The sequence below is a fragment of the Barbus barbus genome (genome assembly GCF_936440315.1).
Source record: "Barbus barbus genome assembly, chromosome: 37".
In the NCBI taxonomy this organism is placed as follows: Eukaryota; Metazoa; Chordata; class Actinopteri; order Cypriniformes; family Cyprinidae; genus Barbus; species Barbus barbus.
In genome coordinates, this window is record NC_136715.1 from 15,520,894 (window position 1) to 15,545,611 (window position 24,718).

General features: G+C 36.1%; 1 protein-coding gene across 1 annotated transcript; it reads left to right on the forward strand.

The window, feature by feature from the left end:
* The first annotated feature begins 661 nt into the window (after positions 1 to 661).
* On the forward strand, positions 662 to 24,140 carry LOC306856730 (nicotinamide phosphoribosyltransferase-like). The gene is made up of 11 exons (XM_079396157.1): positions 662 to 910; positions 3,580 to 3,715; positions 4,766 to 4,869; positions 5,015 to 5,143; positions 7,394 to 7,552; positions 17,911 to 18,041; positions 20,061 to 20,286; positions 20,603 to 20,722; positions 21,890 to 22,030; positions 22,136 to 22,261; positions 22,575 to 24,140. Exons 1-11 carry the CDS (start codon positions 860 to 862, stop codon positions 22,746 to 22,748), a joined length of 1,497 nt encoding a protein of 498 aa, XP_079252283.1. The 5' UTR covers positions 662 to 859; the 3' UTR covers positions 22,749 to 24,140.
* Positions 24,141 to 24,718: the final 578 nt, after the last annotated feature.

Below are 24,718 nucleotides of genomic sequence, written 5' to 3' on the forward strand. Positions count from 1 at the left end.
CTACAAGTGTTGGAACTGGGACTTGGTATGGTCTTTAAACTGTTCCCTATAAAGGCAGGGTTGGTTTGAAAGCTTTTATGATATGAAGAGAGGTTAGACATGTTATTGTACAGATAGCCTAGGGCAGTTTTTCCTATGCAAATTATATATCTCATGTAGACCTGCTGGATCATTACTCACTTAATACTATCAACAATTAATAAAGATTACATTAAAACTATGCAGAAAAAAAAATCAGTTTGTGATGAACCACTCTTACAAACCTGGCCACTCTTATTTGTTGATGTGTCAGAAAAATGTAGCCTATGTTTACCTGGTTGAGAAATAGCTTAAATGTTTTGCTGATAATGGTCTTGTAAACTAAGTGTCTAAATCTAAAATATCTCAAATCAACCAAGAGGAAACCATTATATGGTTTAAAGTGTGTGGTTTTTTTTTTTACAGTGGGGAAAGCAAAACTGAAAGTTTTTCAAATGCCTGCCACGTTCCGTCCATAGTTTAATCAGCCTTTACAAGAAAACGAAACTCTTTGTAAGCAACAGGCAACACAGCTTTTTCAAGCTTCAGATTCGCTTTCTGAGTTTATGTCGCCGCCCACTTTTGCGTCACCGAACGTAGGCAAGCGTCTCTTTCATACGTCCAGCGTGACTCCGCCCCCTTTCCTCCCCGTTGTGTCTGATACTGGACGATGCGACCTATCAGTGCGCGCCCTCACACATACAAGATACTGAGGTGATCGCGTTTCATTGCATTTTCTCCTGGCATACCCGAAAGGTTTTAAAAAGAAGATTATCGAGACTGGTACCACGCGGCTCGGATCACACACATATCGGACCGTTTCGCTTTTACTTTGTCCTCGATGATGGCAGCTCAGGATTTAAATTTGTTACTTGCGACAGACTCTTATAAGGTAAGAATCGCCTGGCTCGAGTCGTTTGACAACAGAAACGCAAAGACGCATGACAGAGCTTGGCCTGTTCTGACAGTAAGTTAGCTTTTGTGCTAAACCAGGGCTGTCCAAACTCGGTCCTGGAGGGCCGGTGTCCTGCAAAGTTTAGCTCCAACCCTAATTAAACACCTGAAGCAGCTAATCAAGCTCTTACTAGGCATACTAGAAACTTCCATGCAGGTGTGTTGAGGCAAGTTGGAGCTAAACTCTGCAGGACACCGGCTCTCCAGGACCGAGTTTGGACAGCTAAACCGTCACAAATACGTGGGGATAAAACCAACTTTGACCTTGTAAATCGATTAAATGTAAATGAAAGCATGATTCAGAATAACATACAGTTATGGAAAAATTGCGGTTATTGTGTTTTATTTTTGTTTTGTTAAGGGGAATCTGCATAAGCTCAGGTTCGTTTTAAATGCCCCACTCATTGAACGCAGGGGGCGGGGCTTATGCGGAATGACCTCGTGCATCTTTTTATGGCCGAAGGCCATAGCGCGTGACGTCACGTCACATAGTAATCTAGGAATCAAAACTTTTTTTTTTTTTTAGAAAACCACAGTTTTATTTAATAATAATAATAACAACAGCAACATCATTCCAAATGACTTAATGTTTTACATGTACTGTTCATGTAACCTTAAATATAATCAAAATATCTAAATCTCACAGTCTAGAAATCCAGTCACATGGAAACATTGGCCAGTAACTCATTTAATCCCACCTGTAATATATCAGTAATCAGAATTTACATATTTTAGTTATCAGCTATACACGAAAGTGATTTTTGCAAGGCTGTTGTAAATAGTCACTTGATTATGGTTGTTTAATTGCACTTTGACAGTCTGACCACGTCAAAGGTCCAGTAAGGAATCAGTTAAAACGCGTAAAACAAAATATAAAACTACCATATCTGAAGTAGCATGATTTGATATATTTAGAATTACAAAACTATTCAGTTAAACTACTACTATCTTGTAACAAGACGCTTGCAAACAAAATAGTTCTGTGTTTACATTGGATGCATATGCATCTTTTTTCAAAATCTGTTATATCTAATGTTACGTTATGTAATACTCTGTAATGCTTAAAGCTTTTTGGGATGTGACTCTAATTATTATATGTCTTTAGCTGGGTTTAATGATCTTTACAAAACATTGAAGAATTTTACCTCTCTAATTTTCCACGTTTGGCCAATGCTGACTGGCCAAAGTTGAGTAATAATCTTTGTGCTTCACATTAGTCTTTAACCTCTAACAAAACAACCAGCCACAAATCCCATCTGGATCTGTGTTGAAATCTCACAACACAAATTAAATGTTAACGTGTTATTGATCTTATGATAGGATAACTACTTGTTTTATGAGATTTTGATGCCTGCCCATTTAGAATGCACTGTTGTTACAACACACACAAACATTCCTCAAGTGGCAAATAGAAATCCATTTTATCTTGACCTAAACAGATTGCACCAGGTATCATTGAGTGAATCAGGTTTGTGCTGATGATCAGGTCCACTCAGAATTCCCTATGAAGTGGAACACCCAGCAATCATATGTTTCCCATCTGTCATGTCTTGCATAATTATTTTGGCAATTTTACAATTCAGCCCAGTTTAGAAGTCCGCATAGAATTTGCAAAAAAAAAAAAAAAAAGTCCGCAGCAGATTGTCTTTCCATACCTTACAAATCACATGTAAATTCATTTTTTCCTTTATATAAGCAAAATAGACTTTCAGGGTTGATCTGATAAATAATCTTGGACAACCAAACTAATGGAGCATCACATGGACCATTATTTGTTTCTTAAGAAGCAGATAGAAATATATTTAATTTGTTTTTCTTTGAAGGAGACATGACACAAAACTAAGCCATCAAGAAAGCAGATTGTTTATGCAGATTGTATCGCAGGGCATTGAAGACCAGCTGCTTTTTGGTATTAAATTTGTGTCCAGGATATAATGGCAGGTTTGTACTTGTAAATCAAGAGACAGCTTGACAGTATCAGCATACAGTAAACAAGACTTTGTTAAAATGCTGTGAGATCCATGCACACAGCCTGAAGCTGACAGATTCACAAGAATGAGGAAGCAATGCAGTTGTGTATTAAAATATAACAGGCTTATAGTCTTCAATGTAAAGAAGTGACAGTAAAGACATTTATAATGTTATAAAATATGTATGTTTTTAATATATAGGCCTAATGCTCTCTTTACCTTTCTATTGATCAAAGAATCCTAAAATAAATCACGGTTTCTACAAAAACTATTCAGCACCACTACTGTTTTCAACATTGATAAAAAGAAATGTTTCTTGAACAGCAAATTATCATATTAGAATGGTTTCCGAAGGATCATGTGACACTGAAGACTGGCGTAATGGCTTACTCCAAACTTTCGAACGATAGTGTAATTAATAAAAGTACTGGGGCCTGTTTCATAAAACAAGTTTACCAAATAAGCCAGGTTTATTTCAGTTAGTCTGACGTATTGTTAGTTGATTTGGTTCAAAATAAGTCAGACTAACTGAAATAAGCCTGGCTTATTTGCTAAACTTGCTTTATGAAACAGGCCCCTGGTGATTTTGAGATTGTGTAAATAATTCTAATACTCAAAGCTCCTCTGTTCTTTTCAGATTACCCACTTCAAGCAATACCCACCCAATGTCAGTAAGGTGTACTCTTACTTCGAGTGTCGGCACAAAAAGGGGGGGCAGTTTAACGAGGTGGTGTTTTTTGGCCTCCAGTATCTTCTAAAGAAGTACCTAGCAGGTAATACCAACTACTTTCATTATTGTGTAACCCCTTGTGTAATCAGAAAACATTTGTGAAGTTCCACTTGGCTTACATAGATGTACTGTTTGTTTTTGAGTTTGTGCATTTATTGGCATGGACTGAATGTTTTTTCATGTATTGTCCTTCACATGATTGAGTAATGGAAAACTTGTCCTGAAACTGCTAATAGCACACATTCCAGAGCAGTTATAAAGGACGGACATGCAGTCAAAACAAGCTGCTAGAGTTTAAAAATGTAAGATTAAAGAAGAAAGAACCTAAAAATTACCTAAAAATGAAATTTGTAAAACCATTCATTCTCTGTCGTCTCATTGCAAAACTGTATAACTCTATGGTGGAACACAAAATAAGATATTTTAAAGAATCTTTTGGCTGTTTTTGTTCATACATTAAAAGTCAGTGGGGTTCAAAACGGCATTGAACCCAACTGACTTTCAATTGTGTGGATAAGGGATATACCGGTATCAAATTTTCATGCTGTGATTAATTGCTAATGCTTTTATCCTGGTATACGGTATTATAACAATATTAAAATTTAGTTGCAAAAACAACCTGGTTACATAAGGCTAATTCCCCTCAAACTTCCAATTTAATTTGAAGTATTCCAACCCAGAAAGTGTGTATTTTGTGGGTTGTGTTTTAAACTGCAACCATGAATAGAATGTGTTAACGGCAGCAGGGTTTTTTTTCCTGTGTCTCCACTGATTTAACATTTTCTTTTAGTCAAACTATTTGTACTCCCTCTTAAAACAATGAATATTTCATTGAATTTTAAGACAGTTATTCTGGCATTGCACTGTATTGCATTCTCCCTGAAAGAGGTCATGGGCGTTGTAAACTTTGTATTTTATAACCACAGACAAATTGATATTTGATCATCGTTACTGAACAAAACTGTGCATTTACTGCATCACTAAATGGTATCCTAGTTTACTATTTACATGTTCGACATGATCAAAAGAACATATGCTTTATAAACAGATCTTAACATCTCTGAGCTCATGTAATTATATAAATATCTTGCAGGACCAGTTGTCACAGAGGAAAAGATTCAGGAGGCGAAAGTCTTTTATCAGATGCACTTTAAACGGTCAGTGTTCGATGAAGAGGGATGGAGGAAAATTTTAGAGGTACGAAGTTCATATCAAAGTCAAAGTTTGTTTTCAGATATTTGACCATTACATGACTTTGAAGTCTGCTTACTTTGTTCCGGAGATGAGTGCACACGGAGATAACGACCACCTGCTGCCTTCCTTTTCCTAATTGTGTTGTCAGAAATATGATGGCCGCCTTCCAATCCGTATCAAAGCAGTTCCCGAGGGGAAGATCATTCCCAGAGGGAACGTTCTTTTCACTGTGGAGAACACGGATCCGGATTTCTTCTGGCTCCCCAGTTATATTGAGGTATTACTTGTCCTCTTTCATCTATGCTACAGTTTTTAAAAGAAGCCAATGCAGATATTGCAAATGGTATAAAAGTAATTTAGTCCAAATTGTCCAAATGAATGTTTAAAAAATTGTAGGAAGAACACAAATAAATAAATATTTACAAAATAATACATGCACTACTGTTCAATTAGTACTTTTATTCTCCAGTGCAAAATTTTTCAAATAAATGCTGTTCTTTTTAACTTTATCCATCAAAGCATTTAAAAAAAAAAATGTATCATGGTTTTCGCAAAGTTTTTTAGCAGTACAGCTTTTTGATGATAATGAAAGGTTTCTTGTGCCCCAAATAAGCATATTAAAATGATCTCTTAAGGATCATGTGACACTGAAGATTCAGCTTTGCAATCACAGGAATAAATTACATTTTAAAACGCATTTAAATAGAAAAGTTATTTTAATCATATTTTTCAAGAATACTGTTTTTACTGTATTTTACATTTAGTCATTTAGCAGACGCTATGCGCATCGGCTGGTCCAGCCTCTATGGGAGACGGAGCTTCTAACAGCCGCTGCAGTGATGCAATGACTTTACCAAATCAACGATTGGCTCTTTCATTTAGAAGGCGGGACTATCCCGCCATATTGCGCATAAGTATAGAGTAAACTGTCTTTGTATTTCTATAGTCTTTGGCTTAAGGCAGTACATGGTTTTTTTTTTTTATAAATAAAAAGAAAACCGATGGAATACAAATAAATTAGAAAAGTTTATTTATTTATTAAGAATAGAATTAAAACAGAGAGTGCTAGAGTTAGAGGGTCAAATAAAGATGGAAAAGATGTGTTTTAGCTGATTCTTGAAGATGGCTAAGGGCTCAGCTGCTCGGATTGAGTTGGGCATGTCGTTCCACCGGGAGGGAACATTTTATGTAAAAGTCTGTGAAAGTGATTTTGTGCCTCTTTGGGATGACGCAATAAAGCGACGTTCATTTGCAGAATGCAAGCTTCTAGGTCACATAAGTCTGAAGTAATTAATTTAGGTAAAGGGGTGCAGAGTCAGTGGTGGTATTGAAGGCAAACATTAATGCCTTGAATATTTTTGATCAAATAAATGCAGTCTTGTTGAGCATAAGAGACTTCTTTTAAAAAAAAATTTTTTTTTTTAAGAAAAAGAATGTTACAGACCCTAATTGTTGAATGGTATTGTAATCTAAGGACAAAGTCCAAACAGCATTAAATCAACCTTGAAAAATGTTGCGAGAAAAGGGATGTTACTCAAAGGGTCATATCAAACTAAAGCGAGTTACTGATTTCCTTCACAAAAGGTGCTTTCAAGGCCATTATTAAAGGATCCCTTTATGGCCATGTGATCATCACATATTTTTTCATGTTTTTCACGTTTGTTTGAGACGCCACACAATTTGATATGAGCCATATCTTAATACAAAAGTTTTTTTGTTGTTGTTAAAACAATCTTAAGAGCAACACAAAGCCCCTTTGAATGTCTGACTGTCAGCATAGTCCGTAAGCCTGATGGTGTGGCACATTACTTCATATTGGATGATTCTGCCGTACTATTGTTCAGGATGACAGCAGGCTTTGATTTCCAGCAAGCTCCTGCTGCTAATCCTGGACCAAAAAACTGAGGGAGGTTTGGACAGGCTGGTGGGGTCAGTTAGGACACGAGGTCATTAGGTACTGACCTGGCCTTCAGCCCTGCAGACTCAAGAGCTCAGAGCTCTTACTGTTTGTCATTATGTAGACAAAGTGTTTTTTTGGCTACCAGGTCTGAAGATGCATGTCTATAATCCATGATGAAAATTGTGACCCAAATCATTTTCCTAATATAAATAAAAAAAACATAAAGGTTGAATATTTCTATTTATTAATGCATTTGACAAACACTTTATTTTATATATGCTTGTTATCTGTTCATGGATTCCCTGGCAATCAAGCCCACCACTTGGGGTTGAAAGTGCTGTGTTTGACTGTTCTACTGGAACATTGTAGTATGCAATATTTTTCATTACAGTTCCTGATAGTTCCATCACAATGAGATACAGTGTAGTTTTCCAGATCCTTCGCTCTTTCTGATCCTCAATGGTAGAACAAGCTTATAACCCCCTCCTGACTTGCTGAAACCATCACAACCATCAAAATGAGTTGTGCTGTAAATGGTCAGGGCCATACAAATTGTGAGCGCAATTGCAAGCCATCTTTGGTCTTCTCTGACGTACATGTGATTGTGTGTACATTCTGTCCCCGCAGACGATGCTGGTCCAAATGTGGTACCCCATCACCGTGGCAACAATCTCCAGGGAGTTCAAAAAGATTCTGGCCAAGCACCTGAAGGCCACATCAGGGAGCCTGGAGGGTCTGGACACCAAACTGCATGATTTTGGCTACAGAGGGGTGTCCTCACAAGAGGTTAGTGTTGTCACGATACTGGAATTTCTAACTTCAATACGATACCTTGAAAAATATCGATTTTCGATACCACGGTGAAAAAAACTGCCACAATATTAAGGGGGTAATTTTTTTTAATTTAAAGATAAATGTAACAAGTCGAGAACATGCGGTATATTTTACATGAACAAAAAAATGTCTTGAGGTACTGCATTTGTTGATTTATTTATTAATCTTTTATTAATCTTAGTTAATGTTAATGAAATGTTAATTGAAACTAACGTTTACTAATACATGTACTAATTAAAATCCAAAGTTCTATTTGTTGATATTCTCATTTGCTTCATAACCAAAATATTTCCAGATATAGGGCCCTATGAAATCCGTTTTATTTTTCCCCAAATTCCGTTTTATTTTTTTCTACATTCAATTTTTTCTATTTTAATTTTTCTGGATTCCGTTTTTTTCCGTTTTAATTTTTCTGGACTCTTTTTTTTTTTTAATGGTCAAATTAAATGCTATTAATCTAAAAGCCTGTCTAATTCATTAAAATCATGAAAATTATACAATTTAACATTTAATTTATTAAAAGTGTAACAAAAATGACACGTTTAGGGCCGTATGAAATGTTTTATTTTTTTCTCACCTTATGTTTTATTGTTACCAAATTCTGTGTTTTAGCATGTCTAATTATTTGAATGCATACAAACAATTTTTATTTATTCTTACAGTAGCCTTATGAAATGTGTTTTCCCCCTCAGAAATTCTGTTGTGTATTTAAATTTTACTGGATATCAGATGAAGGCAAAACAATTTTAATTAATTTATATTTGAATTAATGAAAATTAAACATTTACATGTTTGGCAAATGAAGGGGATTTACTATTAAAATTTAAATATTTTGTGATTATTTCTTTAAAAAAATTAACAGTAGTAGTAAGTAGTAGTATTATGTACATTCTACTAAATAATAGTAATATAGCCTATTTCTGGCACACGGTCTAATAGGCTAAGTTAAACCGAACTTTTATTTTGACGGGTTGCCGTGAATACTTTTAAAGTTCTGTGTGTGTATGATATGATGCTAGTTTTACTCAAATTAAATGGTAAAATGCTCGTAAAGTGCCTTTCAGATCAGTTCTGGAGATATTGTTGATGTATTTATGTCCTCATTGAGACGGCAGACGCTGAAATCACCGCGAGCGCCACATTAGTAAATGTGCATCGCGGAGATCATAGATCCCTACAGATAGCGCTCCTGCTGTGTTCTTTAACAACCAGAGCCGTCATCTTTCTATTCACTTCACTTTTGCTATTTAACCAGAGCGAAGGAGACGAGTGCGGTCACGTGTGGTGCTTGTCCACGCGCCTTTGGAGAGAAGGGAAAGTGACAGCTCGGCTAGTATCGGTGTATCGATACTTCGGGAAATTAATATTGGTACCGTTCAGATATTTCAGTATCGATATTTATCGAAATATCGATATTTTTGACAACACTACAAGAGGTATGATGAGCGTGGATTGGTAATTACACTTCCTGGTCAGGACGATGTTGTTATTGTTAACTAAAACTAAAACTTTTTGTAACACTTTATTATGGAGCTGCTGTTTATTAGTACTTGGTTATAAAGCACATATTCTGCATGGCCATATTTTACATCCCTAATCCTATCCAATACCTAACCTTAACAACTACCTTACTAACTTTAATAAGAAGAAAATTTGGAGTTTATTGAGGCAAAAGTCACGGTTAATGGTTTGTCAAATAGCGAGAATTGGGCCTTAAAATAAAGTGTGACCAAGCTTTTAAAGGCACGTGCAGTAAAGCTGAAAAAAAAAATCAATAACCTTGAGAACTTCATCTTTGTTTCCAAATGCAATGACTACAGTTTTCTCCTTGTTTAACTGAAGAAAGTTCTGGCACATCCAACTGTTAATTTAATCAGTGCATTGCCAGAGGGAGTCAATGGGGCTGTAGTTGTTTGGAGATAAGGCTAGGTAAATCTGTATCATCAGCATAGCTGTGATAGGCAATTTGGTTCTTTTCGTTATTTGACTTAGTGGGAGCATATACAGGCTAAACAAGAGCAGTGCAAGAATTGAGCCTTGTGGGACTTCACATGTCATGGACGTCCACTTAGAAGGGAGAGGTTATTATGTGAGTATAGGACAGCATAAGTTTAAGTAGGATCTAACTGTTCTTAGTCTCTCAACAGTAGCAAAAAGAGTGTGACTGTTGTTTAAGTTACTGTTTATAAGGTTTTAGAAGAAGGTCTGTCTAGGGCTGGGCGATATGAGCAAAAATTCATATCTCTGTATTTTGTATTTGGATTAAACAAATAAAGTGAATGTAACCATGTAGGCATATATAATATGCAAAAAAGGGTTAAAATCACATTACATTCTAACATTGTAATCTAAAAACAAAAGCAATGCTTTTAAAGCAGAGTTTTGATTACCCCATTACAGTCACTTTACAGTTAGTGCTCTCGTACAAATATACTACCTTGTAGGTTTAAAATTCTACAGATGTCACATTTATATTGTCCAACTACAAATATTTCAGTAAAATTTATATTTTAGTCAAAATTATTGCGCTCCTATTACATTGCGCTCTGTCTGTTTGGCGCGTATGCGCATGGCGGTGCTCGTTCTAAATGAAGACTGTGAAGTTTAGTGGAGAATCGTAAAGCAAAAAGCTCATGCACTTCTGACAGCAAAATGGAAATATTTCCATGGCTTTCTAAAATCTATAGATGGAGAATATACCTGTGAAATGTAAACTATGCATTTAGGAAAAGAGCACATAGCTTAAACCAGCGCGTTTCTGTCAGCGGCACACGCAGCCTTTCTGTCAGAGCATCTGAAGCTTTAAACTGAAACTATAAACTAGGCTACTATATCTCACAAGTTTTTTTTAAAGCCCTTCATATAAAGCTCGTCACATGTTTAGAACAAATTGTATTATACACTTTCTCCGCAGCAGTTCAGTCTGTGTCCTCCGTATAGATATTTTTTCAGACGCGCTCGTATCAAACTCGATATTAACGGTATCGCTTCATACCATACCGCTTATAAAAATATATGGATATATTGTACAAACTCGATGTACCGCCCAGCCCTAGGTCTGTCTAGCTGTGGCTAGTTCCTCATTGAAAGCATGAAGGCTGTCTTTATAGATGCTTTAGTGAAGTCGTCTTCCGCCACATCCGCTCCGCTTTTCCGCATTGTCTTTTCATACTTGGAACTGCTGTTGATTTTCTCCAAGGTGGTATTTGTCTGCCGTTCTTCTTGCAGGAGCAATATCATCAATAACATTCTTAACTTTTGAGTTAAAGGATTCAAGGAGAAGATCAATAGAGTCTGCAGAAATGCTTGGTGTTGAAGATATAGCCTCCATAAATAGCACACTAGCAGACCTGCCAACCTGTACGCATTTTGCATAGCGGGCACGCATTTTGACCTCAAAGTACGCAGGTAAGATTTGTCACTTTAAACTACGCAAAAACCTGGTGACGCCTTTGTGCAGCACAAACCAATCAAGCAACAGTAATGAAAGAGCACTTCGACCAATCAGAGCGCTGGGTTCATTCCCCATCTAGCAAGTGGGATGATTGACAAATGCGTAGACCTATCATTAAAAAGAGACTGCAAATAGACAGCAAAACAAAATCCCGCTCGGTCTCGTACCTTTTTTACTCCGGCCGTCTGATTTCTTAAAAGAGGACAGTACACACGGTACTTACAACTAAGGTAAACGGGTTGGGGTGGATGTGGAAAGTTAAAATATTGAGTTGAGTTAATCCTCTGGAGTCGACGTGATCGCATTGATATTCTAGACGAACTGTAAATAGAATAAAAGCACACATTCATATTCAGTCAGATCTGCGGCGGTTTATTTGTGTTCATATAGCTGCACTCCCTGAACAGCGTCCTAATATTAGGGCTTTTAGTCCAAAAAAATGCACGTACATGGATAAATACTGATATATTTGCACTAGAGCTTCGCCCGTGTCTAATAAACCTTTAAAAAAATCTTACCGGAACATTCACATCTGTGTTCAGAGCAGACAGTTACCATGTTTGGGTAACAGCTTCACAAACAGTCTTTTCAACTACACAGTATTAGTTCTGTATTACAGTCATTCATAAGTTAATAGTTCAGATATAAACACTGATGTTTATGGTAGCGATCAAAATAGACCTTTTGAAAGTTAACTGGCGCTTCAAATAACGTGTCGATTGCATTGTTTCGCCACTAGGTGGCGAAAAGTGACTTAAATGTATTTGTGATTGAATCAAGAGATTCGTTTAAGAACGCTGATTCCTCCAGTAAAGAAACAAGTGACATATTTATGAGTGCGACATTAAATCATTCATTCAAACCACTTTTTCATAATTTTAATATGAACAAAATATATTATAAATACATATTAATTTAAATGTTTAATTATGTCTAACAAATTAAACACTTTTAAATAGACTGCAGCAATAATATTTTGTCACGCATTTTGTTTCGTGGGAAATCGTGATCTCTGTTTGAGACAAAAAAAAATTGTGATTCTCAATTTATCCAGAATCGTGCAGCTGTCGTATGTGACTGAGTGCAGACCTTTGGTAAATATCTAACATGAATAACGTTATCCTAACACTACATAATTTTCAAGATAGTTTGCCTATTCACCAGGCATTTAAGTTGGTAAAGTAGTGTAAAGTTATGTGCTCGGTGACCGAAAAGTGTGTGTGTGTTCATGCCTTGCAGCTAAAAAACAACAAAAAAACATGACATCAGATGAGGACACTGACAGGGAGAGAGAGAGAGCAGCAGACCTAAAAAGAAGCCAAAAAGAGTCCATGCCCCACAGCAGTTCCTCACAAAATATCAGGATTTATCATATATATACACCCCCCCCCCCCCCCCCCCCCCCCACCCCCAGTTGCCATCACACAAGTGGTACTCCAAAAAAATGTCAAAGGTTGGCAGGTCTGCACTAGTGTTTTTGTTAATCCATCTCTTTCTGACAGAGACAAATCTAGATTCAGTGGTAACCGAGATCAGTATATCAAAGAAAATACAGACGTGATCAGATAGTGCTACATCCTTATTAACAATGGTTGAAATGTTTAGACCTCTACTGATGAGTAAATCTAGAGTGTGTCCACGATTGTGTGTGGGTCCATGCACATGCTGAATCAGGTCAAAAGTGTTTAAAGCAGTTATAATTTCTTTTGTAGTTTTGATTTCTGCATTATCTATGTGAATATTAAATTCCCCTGCAAAAGCAAAACAGTCAAACTCTGAGGAAATCATTGATAACAGTTCTGTGAACTCTTCAACAAAGGCTGGAGAGTATTTTGGAGGCCTGTAAATATTGATAAACAGAATATGTGGAGCACCCTTCAGCACAATACCTAGATATTCAAAAGACAAGTACTGACCAAATGACACTTGCTTGCATTGATAGACATCTTTAAATAGAGCAGCTACACCTCCACCTTTCCTAACAGTCCTGCAGACACTTATAAAATTAAAGTTAGGAGGGGCTGTTTCATTGAGGAAACGTAAAATCTAGTTTGTTTGGGCTTAAGTCATTGATCAGAAATTATTTATTTTTTATCAAGCAAGCGTTTAAAAATGCTAAGTTGATGGCATTATTTTGTGTCTCCGCAATCTTAGTTTGATGCATAATAGGTTGTATATTAGATGGGTATGGCTTGAGAAGGCCTTAGACTTTCTATCACATGATAAAACAGAGATAGAGAAAGCTACGGGCACACTGGGTTCCCGCTTGTTCTGTAAACATTTGTGAAAGTTGCTTCCATCATAGCGGGGACCCGACAATAAAAGGTCATTTATATTAATCAATACTATAATATTTTATAAAAAATTATTTAAAAAAAAAACACTGGATCAGTACAGTGAATATAAGCAGTAGTGTGTGAGATATTTAAAGCATTGCCCTAACACCATTCTTTTACCATGTTTTGTTTTACCATGTTACCTGGCTAGTAATTGTGGATTTGTTTTCATAACCAATTAGTCTGTTTTGTGTTGTGTGATTGATGCTTACAAAAAACATAATCTTTTATGTTGTATGACTCTAAGAGAATATATAGAAAGCTATAAAATAACTGATTTTCATGTATTACTGATTGCATGACAATTTTACCCTGAAGTTATAATTTCTGTAGCCATTCACTGCACACTCTGAAGAACACTGAAATATCTTTCAAGTCAAACAGGAAGTGCCTCTGGTATTAAAATCTCTACCTTTATTCTTTTTTTAGCCTTGAAATCAAAGCTGAAGCCAAACGTGGTCTTTCTCTCTTCAGTGCTTTTAAAGAAAGCCTGGTCTTCTGGGGCAAATGAAATCAGACATTACTTGGTGAAAGCAGAAAATCGATGCATTATGAGACGAGGCCATTCCATTTAATCAAAAGGAGATCAAACCTGACCTTTAGAAACTCAAGCAATGCAGACCGCTCTCGATTTCTGTATTTTTCAAAGGTAGGAGAGCACTAATTGTTGGCCGTGTTTGAGTGAGGTTGTCACGCTGACGGGTTTTGGGTCATCGGGTAGTGCTGTTTGAAGAGTTGTGTGAGTAAAGATGACTGTTTGGCTCTTGAATCGGTCCGTCTGCTGTGTAAAGGTCAACTCTGCCGGGTTTCATCTATATCACATAGTGAGGGGTTCAGGTGTTGGGTGACTAGTGATAAGCAGTGAGTCTGTTACTGACTGGCTGGGCGTGCTATGCATAGGAGACCTTTGTGTGCGAAAGTGAGACCACTGGATTCTGATGAGGTGTGACATAACCCCTCTGTGGTGCCCTTTTGAGACCAGTGCGCCATGATCTAAAACTGGACATGGTGACGTAGCCTTCATAGATCAATCCAGCAGCCTGACCAAACAGAAAAGGTGCATTTACCATTAACATAAAAAATGCTTGAAGGTTTAGGTCATTTAACAAGGTGGATTTTTACATTTTTATCTTTCTAATTAACTAAAAGCAATTCTATATAGAAGGTGCAAGGGAAGTGATGCTCAGGGGCATTGCTAGACTTGGCTAGACGATTAATCGTATCCAAAATAAAAGTTTTTGTTTACATAATATATGTATATGTACTGTGCATATTTATGTATCGATAAATACACACACATGCATGTATATATTTCAGAAATCTTATGTTTATATATTATATTTATTTATAATATAAATTATATGAATATAAATAGACATGTAAATATTTTCAAAATATACTGTATGCGTGTATATTTATATATATACATAAATGCACACAAAACACACACACATTATGCAAACAAAAACTTTATTTTGGATGCGATTAATCGCGATTAATCATTTGACAGCACTAATTCACTGACGTACAGTGGTGTGAAAGTGTTGCATGTTTGTCACACTTTAATGTTTCGGATCATCAAACAAATTTAAATATTAATCAAAGATAACACAAGTAAACACAACATGCATTTTCTAAATGAAGGGTTTTTTTATGAAGGGAAAACAAAATCCAAACCCACATGGCCGTGTGTGAAAAATTGTTTGACCTCTAAAGAACTGCAGGCCTAACTTGCCTCGGTTAAGGTCAGTGTTCATGACTCCACCATAAGAAAGAGACTGGGCAAAAATGGCCTGCATAGCAGAGTTCCAAGACGAAAACCGCTGCTGAGCAAAAAGAACATAAAGCCTCGTCTCAGTTTTGCCAGAAAACATCTTGATGATCCCCAAGACTTTTGGGAAAATACTCTGTGGACTGACGAGACAAAAGTTGAAATTTTTGGAAGGTGTGTGTCCCATTACATCTGGCGTAAAAGTAACACAGCATTTCAGAAAAAGAACATCATACCAACAGTAAAATATGGTGGTGGTAGTGTGATGGTCTGGGGCTGTTTTGCTGCTTCAGGGCCTGGAAGACTTGCTGTGATAAATGGAACCATGAATTCAGCTGTCTACCAAAAAATCCTGAAGGGCGATGTCCGGCCATCTGTTCGTGACCTGTGTTTACTTGTGTTATCTTTTGATTAATATTTAAATTAGTTTGATCTGAAACATTAAAGTGTGACAAACATGCAAAAAAATAAAAAAATCAGGAAGGGGGCCAACACTTTTTCACACCACTGTAGTTTCCTTTTAACATTAAAAAAAAAATCAGTTCATAAGTTTCTCAGAAATTTGAACCTGCAACCCCATAGCACATATAATACCACTTTACTGAAAAGGTTTGATTTGATTAAAAAAATGTATTGGATTTTTTTTTTTTTTTATTATTTTGATTTATTTACCCTTTTTTTTTAACTAGCAAAGATTTGAACTTGCAACCTTTGTAACCTCACAGCACATGTAACATCGCTGTACTGAGAAGGATTTGATTTGATTCAAAAAGTTTTGTTTTTTAATGATTAGTTACATTTTTACCGTTTGTTAAAAAATAATCTAGAGTTTTGAATTTGCAGCCTTTGTAATTCAATAGCAAATATAATGCAGCTGTACCAAGGAGGTTTAATTTTTTTTATTAGATTTTTTTATTTGATTAATAATTTTGATTTGTTTTTATGGTTTTTATATCTTATTTTATTTGTTTTAATTAACTTTTTCTTTTTTTTTTAACTAGCAGACATTTAGCAGAGATTTAAAATTGCAACCTTTGTAACCCCATAGGAAATATACTACCACTGTACTAATATTTTACTTTACTATTTTATTTTATTTGTGGTTTAGTTTTATTTTATTCTCTTCCAACTAAAACTTGTCATCTATGTCGAACCACACCAGTAACAATCAGTTATGTCCTATAGAATTTCACATGTTGTGTAACATGACTGTCCAATGCAAAAAAAGCCATCTGCGCGTCCTAATCAAGGTCCACGTTTATATCTGGCTTTATGACATATTTCTGTGCCAACTGTCAGTGCAATATTGCTAATTGTGTAATATATGACATGACAATATTCCATGTCACTTTCGTGCAGGACTTTGTCAGAAAAGTAAGTGCAAAAAGGATTTTAAGAAAGTAAGAAACAATGAATTGGAAGGGAAAGAACATCAGTGTGTGTGATCTAAGAAAGCCCGAAGTGCTTCTCCCTCAGCAGCTGATAACAGATTGAAGCATGCTGTGTAAAACTATCGAGTCTTCATCAGGGACAGTGGGATATTGATAGTGTATTTTCTAGGTTGCGGCTGACTGGATTAATGATGGCTTCAAGAGGAGATTAATGATGCCAAGCAGAGTTTAATGCCTCTGATACTCAGGGTTCCTGCTCGCTCTCCATCACCACTCTCTTCTGAGTGGTGATGGAGTCATAGATTTCAATGCTTTTAGAGGAGAGGTTCACCCAAAGTGAAAGTTCTGTCATCATTTACTCACCCTCAAATCCTTCTAAACCCATATGACTTTTGTTCTTAAGTGGAAAAAGGGAAGTTTATCAGAATGCATTAAAGTATCTTAAAAGTACTTCATATAGTTGTGTGCTGTTTTTTTTTTTTTTAAAAGTTTAAATAGAATATTAAAAATAGAATACTAAATGGAATATAAAACAGCACAAAATTACTCAAATTTAAACTAAAATGAAAACAGAAAATCCAAAAATAAAAGCTTATTAAAAATATTAACAATACAATGGTATATAAGTAATATTAAAATAACACTGGTATTTATGTTGATCCATCATATTGTGCTGGGCTGGGCTGTGCTCCTCAACTGCATTGACAATTACATGACGAGGTCCCCTAGATCCTTGTTACAATCACAGCGGCAGACTAAAGCCTTGTTGCGGATCTGATTTCCCTGGGTTGATATCAAGCCCAGATCTCATCAGTTCTTAAATTAAAAAAGAAATCTACTCCTCAAATTCCCACATAAATATACACCTTGTAGTAGAGCAAGAAATATTGATGCTCTCCTCAGGGGACTAAAGAGATTTTGCTTGGAATCAAACGTGTTCACTTTTCAGAGCAACAACCTTCCCTTGACTATCACTAAAGGGCAAGTCCCCCCTGATTACTGTGACCCTGCGATGAATGAACTGAGACAGTCAATAACCTGAGTGTTTAATCAGAGGAATAAAGAAAATGTCTTCTTGGCTTTAAATTGTGCACACAATTGATTTCAAAGGTCAAAGTCACAACCTCTCTTATGATTTGCTTCTTAAAAACCACTGTCTATAATACAGTTACAAAAACAGGATCAACATAACGGGAATCAGCTAATGTTTTAAATGGTGTGACAGAAATCACACCATTTAAGCTTTGGGTTTCACTGCAGACGCAAGAACATTAATGTACAATAAAGACTTCAGGGACTAGGGGTTTGACATTAAACGGGTTAATTGACTCATTTGTGTTATGTCTTTACTGATCTAGTCGGCAGCACTTGGTGGAGCTGCTCATCTGGTGAATTTCTGCAGCACAGATACAGTGGCGGGTCTGCTGATGGCACAACGATACTATGCATGTCCTATGGCTGGATTCTCCATCCCTGCTGCAGAACACAGGTAATGTAATTGTGTTTCGTCAAGGCATAATCAAATTTGGTTTTGTGTAATATCCTGCCTAAAACCTGATCGCCTGAAAGAAATAAAGTTTGAAGAAAGTTTCAAAGTGAATTGATAAATACTATAGTAGTGTTTATAATACTAAAATAATAAAACACGGATTTAAAGAGAGAAAATTCTGTCATTAACTTCTCACCCTCGTGTTGTTCCAAACCCATAAGACCTTTGTTCATCTTCGGAACACAAATTAAGATATTTTTAATGAAATCCGAGCTTTCTGACCCTGCACAGGCAGCAACGCAACTGACATGTTGAAGGCCCAAAGAGGTAGTAAGGACATCATTAAAATAGTCCATGTGACATCAAACACATGGATGTATCATTTTTTACAAAGATATGAGAATACTTTGTGTGTAAAGAAATAAATGACTTTATTTGACAATTTCTTCTTTTCACCACACCGGCTCCTGCATCAGCAGCACCTCACGCATGTGTCGTGGTTCTCTCATGAATGCACAGCGGAGACTAATATGGAAGAGAAGAAATTGTTGGATAAAGTTATTTTAGTTTTCTTTGCTCTCAAAATGTGTTCTTGTAGCTTCATAACATTACAGTTAAACCGCTGATGTCACATGGACTATTTTAACAATCTTCTTACTGCTTTTCTGGGCCTTGAATGTGTCAGTTGTGTTGCTGTCTATGCAGGGTCAGAAAGCTCTCGGATTACATCAAAAATATCTTAATTTGTGTTCTGAAGATGAAGGAAGGTTTTACAGGTTTGGAAACAACATGTAGGTGAGTAATTAATGACAGACTTTTCATTGTTGGGTGAATTAAAAAATCATTAACTTATTATAATATTAATAAAATAATAATGAAAGCGTCTGCTAAATGACTAAATTTAAATGTAACCTTTAAGATTGTTGAATATGATATGACATGGTACCTTGGAATGCTGAAACCTGTTTTAGTTTAGTTTATGAAAAAATTAGTTTAAAACATTAAACATCCTTACCCTTATATCAGTCCAAACTCATATGACTTTCTTTCTTCCCTGGAACACAAAACGAAATACTTTGAAGACTGCAATGGTTGATTTTTTCCGTGCAATTACATTAAGTGGGGACTGGAGCTTTCAGAACTTCAGAGAATAGCACAGAAGCACCATATAAAAGGTATATGTGATTATGACGACAGAGTTTCTGTTCCCATTCAGTAAACCATTATTCACTGTGACCAGATTAGACGAGTTTAAATGGAGAACCAGATTAATCCGATTCAAAAGTATGGTTCATTCACAAATCTCATGAACTCTTATGAACCTGCTAGGGCAGACGTAAAGATTTTTAAAGATTTTAAAACAGCTTATGTTTAGTCTGTTTTGACACAAAACTATTATATGACTTCAGAACAATTTGTACAGACTGTTTTTATGTTCTTTCGTAGCTTGAAAACTTCATTGTGATTGCATGGAAATTAGTGACCAGTAGAGAATTTCCCTTTAAGACTGATTTGGCAGTGAGTCAGTTAAACAGCTGCCTTCGATTTCAAACAGCTTGTGTCGTCAAATTCAACGGTGACGTTAAACACCTGCATGTTAATTTCCATTTGTTCCGTTGATTCTAATTAGTTCTATTAGTAGCTACACATTCATCCATCTCGCAGCTGTAGCGCCTTTTTCTGTGTGGTTGAGTGCATTTTCCAGTATAGCTCTCACTCTTTTTCAAATCACGCCATTTGTTCTGTGACGCCGTTCCACCCTCATATAGTTCAAATATAAGTTTTCAACCATTCCATGAATCACTCCGACATTTTTATAGCTCTACGGCCAAGGATTATTAGACACTAATGACTCATTTGCAACAAATGATTCTTTCTAATTGTTGTTTAGCAAAGTCAAACCTGTTTATTTATAATGCACCTTCAAACTAAATGAAGCATGAGTGGGCAGGACTTCACTAATTGTTGTTCACTAATTTGAAGAAGGTATGTCAGACTTTGTTTTTCATGTCTCTGTAGTACTATCATCTCCTGGGGCAAGAGTCGAGAGAAAGACGCGTTTGAGTGTCTGCTGGACCAGTTTCCCTCTGGGCCTGTAGCTGTGGTTAGCGACAGTTATGATATTTTTAAGGCTTGTAAGCACATCTGGGGGGACAAGCTGAAGGAGAGAGTGATGGAGAGGAGTGAGGATTCTGCACTCATTATTCGTCCAGACTCCGGGGACCCCGCTCAGACCCTCATAGAGGTGTGTGTATCATGTACCAAGTGTGCTCAAAGTGGAGTAGTGTTCACTACAGACCTTAAGGCAGCTGCATTTTAGTGGAGTCAAGACTCAAACAAATAGGCTTTCTCCAGCACTGTGACTTACAGAGCTAGCTGGTCTGTGTGAAAGAAATGCTCTAGAATATTGTTTTTCCTTTTATATACTGTCTTTCAGATTAGTTTGTTGCTTGTTTGTATTTGATGAATGAAATAGTGGAGTTAAGATTGATCAGCTGGCTTTATGCTTTGAATTTTCACTTGCTTCCCCCATTCATTTGACTTTTCTGTCTCGCTTTTAGGTGATAAAGATTTTGGAGGAGTGTTTCGGATGTTCTCAGAACTCATTTGGTTACAAGGTGCTCCCATCATACCTGCGCATTATCCAAGGGGATGGAATTGATCTGAACTCGATTAATGAGGTAAACTAAACCTCAGACCAAGAGAGAAAAAAACATGAACTACCATGCAAAGGTTTGGATTCAGTAAGATGCAAATTGTAAATATATGTTACAATATTAATATTTAATAATAGGCATTTTGTATTAAGTAAATGCAACTTTGCATGAGCTTAAGAGACTATATGTATTGTTTGTTTATGTCAAATTTGTGACATTGATCATGTGAATTCCTTAGTGTCATATGTTCTTCGTTTCATTGAAGCACAAGATGCTCTTTTGGAAAATCGTCTTCAAATCATACTGGAGAATATTCAGCTTTTACACAAACGCAAACTTGAGCACCGCTGCCAGTAAAGCAAAACATCAAAACAAATAATATGTTCAGAAACCCATGTCAGTTTTTCAATTAGCACACACATTGTTTTGCAAATTCTTGCACAAATTAAATGCAAATCAAAAAGTTATGAGTAATTAAAAGTAAATGGACTATATTAGAGAAATGCAAAATAGAAGCTTTTTCACTGTCGTTTCAAACTTTTGGACCTCACTCTAGGTGTGCTTATGATTAGCAGGTTATCACATTCTAATAACATATTAATAAATGTGTGGAATGGCGTGTACAGGGTCAACTTGATACTGGCCCTGAATGTTTATCAACCTTTCATGACTGTTTGATTATAAACAATTATTACAGATTACACAAAAAAAAATCATCCATCTACACACTGAGTACTATGTACTGGAAATTTTTATTTTCTATGCACTTTCAATGTTCATTGCACTAGTGTTTATATATCTTAATGTATAGCTTATTCATATCCATTTGTAATTATTTTCATAGTTTTTGCTCATAGTGTACATACATTTACTGCACAATCCATCTGTATAGTATGTTCATATCACCCATCTGTATATCATACTGATAGTATTTAAAATTTGTAAATTATGTCCATAGTACTGCCTTATCTGTATATTTCTGTACATATGTAACATATTGTAGGCACTGTATATCCTGTACCTCTGCTTATTGCACTTCTGGTTAGATGCTAACTGCATTTCGTTGCCCTGTACCTTACATGTGCAATGACAATAAAGTTGAATCTAATCTAAAAAAAACAAAAAAAACAATGGTAAATCATTGATCGTAATCTGATCAGTGTTCCTCTTTCTTTTTTTTGCCTAGCGCAGATTCTCGAGAAACTGAGCGATGAGGGTTGGAGTGCTGAAAATGTGTTTTTCGGTTGCGGAAGCGCACTGCTGCAGAAAGTCAACAGAGACACGCTAAACTGCGCTTTTAAGTGCAGCTATGTGGAGACCAATGGCAAAGGCGTGAGTTTCTTTATCACTTTCACTTTCAAAACATCCTGTTTAAAGTACACTTGAGCAGTATTGTTTTTTTGTTTTTTTTATATCATGTCATTTGTGTTTGCATAGATGGACGTCTATAAGCAGCCAGTGACGGACCCGTCTAAAGGATCCAAGCGTGGTCGTCTCTGTCTGAGGAGAAATTCAGATGGCTTCATTGAGACGGTGGAAAGTGGAGCAGGCAAACCACAGGAGGTTAGATCAGCTCTCTTTGCAACATCTTATTATTATTATTTTGCAACCTATTATTTCCCAGATTTTTCCTAAAGATATGAACGTACTGTGCCACATTTTTGAACATGGTTATTTTGAGATTCAGTGATGAATATAAAGTTCAAATGAACATTATGTATTATATATAACATTACAAATGTCTTCACTGTCACTTTTTGATCAATTTAATGCACCCTTGCTGAATAAAAGCATTAATTTCTTTAAAATAAATATGTAAAAATGTAAACAGTGCTGGTCATAGTTGGTGATCCTTTAATATGATCGACTTTTGCAGGACATGTTGGTTACGGTGTTTGAAAACGGGACCATCCTGCAGGAGTACACTCTGGATGAGATCCGTAAAGCTGCTCAGCTTTGGGAAGACGACGTGAGCCCTTCCCAGCACAACAAAGAGGACGACACTACTCTAGAGATCCACCAGAAACACATAATGAACGGCATGCATTAATAAACACAGTATGCGGACTGTTTTCAACCCTGCCCCCTACAGACCAAACACAGACCTATTCCACAACACTCAGATGTTCATCAATATAGCAAAACACTGTGTTGCCAATACAGTAAACAAACACATATCACAGCTGACTTTCAGACTTTTGAAGTAACCCTTAAATTTTGGATTTGGTTGCCACCGTTTTTTACTAGTTCCTCCTTCATTTTACCACATTTTGAGATGCCAAATATCTTTGTTGGTCCTTCAGAAACATGAATAGGTTTCAGGAGTATATGACGGCAGGGTTTGCATTCGATTGATTTGTAATGTTGTTAAAGCATCACCTGGCAGTACACTGATAAACGAAGGAAACTTCATTTGAGGTGATCTCATGATCAGGGCTTCTGCACCAGCAATTCTGCACATGATCCCGGTTTCTGATGTGACATATAGACACTGTCTGCTAATGCAAAAATTTGATTTAGAAAATCAATATCTACTTCACTTTTGGAGGATTTGGGGTGTTGTTTTAATATTTTTTTAGACACCTATAGTGCCAAGATGGCAATGATGCGATTTGTTTTTTACAATAAAAAAAAGTTTTAAACTATTCCCATGTTTTGTTCAACATAGAGAGGTAGACTTGAAGATTATCCACCCACTTTGTCATCTTGCTGCTACATAGCTCACTTAAATTTGCTTCAGAATAATACTTTTATCTCCAGAGAAGTCTTTGTAAATCTTCACCAACAAAAGGTTTTCTTAGAACAGCAAATTGACCCTGATGTTAGTGGAGTAAATGCTACATAGAAAAGAATCAGACGTTTTCCTGATAATAGTTATAGTGTGATTTTATGTGGAGTTGGTTTTAGACTTCCATCTGAGATGCACAGAATACATCATACAAACTCTTTCCTAGTATTCTGCCTCCATACAGCTGCTGAAGATGCCTTAAAAACCACTCAGACCTCAGTGACGGTCACTCTATCACGCTTTGTCCTTTCCTCCCCTCATTTTTCACTCTTAATATTGTCCATCATGCTCAGTTTCTCTCACATATGAATGATGTTCAGTGATTGCTTTTTTTTTTTTTTTTTTTTGCTTTTGCCTTGTTTGTTTGTTTTTGGCCGTCAAGCTTCTGTCATCTACATGCTAATGCTGAATGAGATGTGCAATGGGATTAATTACAGTGAACATTGATTGTGTTATCATCTTTGTTCGATCATGGAAATGACTCCTTTCCAGGTTGTACCGAACATCTGAAATGAAGCAGTTTGACCCTACCTCTTTTTTTAACCAATAAGAATGTATATTGAAGTAATGATCCTTACACTTAAAAAGCATTTATTCTGTTGTGTAAATACTCTTTAATGGTAGTTTCAATAATAAATTTTGTCTTGAAATTTTTGCGTTCCTGTTGCATTTTTTTTATTATTTTACAGAAGTAATATTTTGAATGACAAATAGACAAGCAAACAGGACAAAGGATATAATAAATATAGTTTTAACTTCATCTTAATATTTAACACATCCTTTCTTTTTTAGTGTGTTTTGGTCATTTTGTAAGAAAAAAAAAAGGAAACCGAATATTTACCAAAAGCAGTGATGGCCATGACGGTGCCAGTATGTCTGGATTTTTTCCCAGTTTTTAATTGGACAATTTGGACAGCCTGCTTTCTTCATAACTGTCATAGCAGAAAAGGAATGGAATGCCAAAGGAAGGAATGTGACTTTCAGAATGTGATCATTTGCTGCTTTTGAGTAATGCAAAACAAAATAGAAAAGTCTGTATTTCCAAATTCCACTGAAACCTGACAGTGGTTCAGTTTACATTCACCAGATAGTGGTTTGCCTTGTCATTTTGTATTCACAGGAAATTTACTTTTCAAACACATCCTCGTTGACATCATGAAATGCCTCCTGTCATTACGTTTTCACTCTTGGAAAAAAGGTACAAAGCAGTCTATGGCGTGGTAACCTAAGGT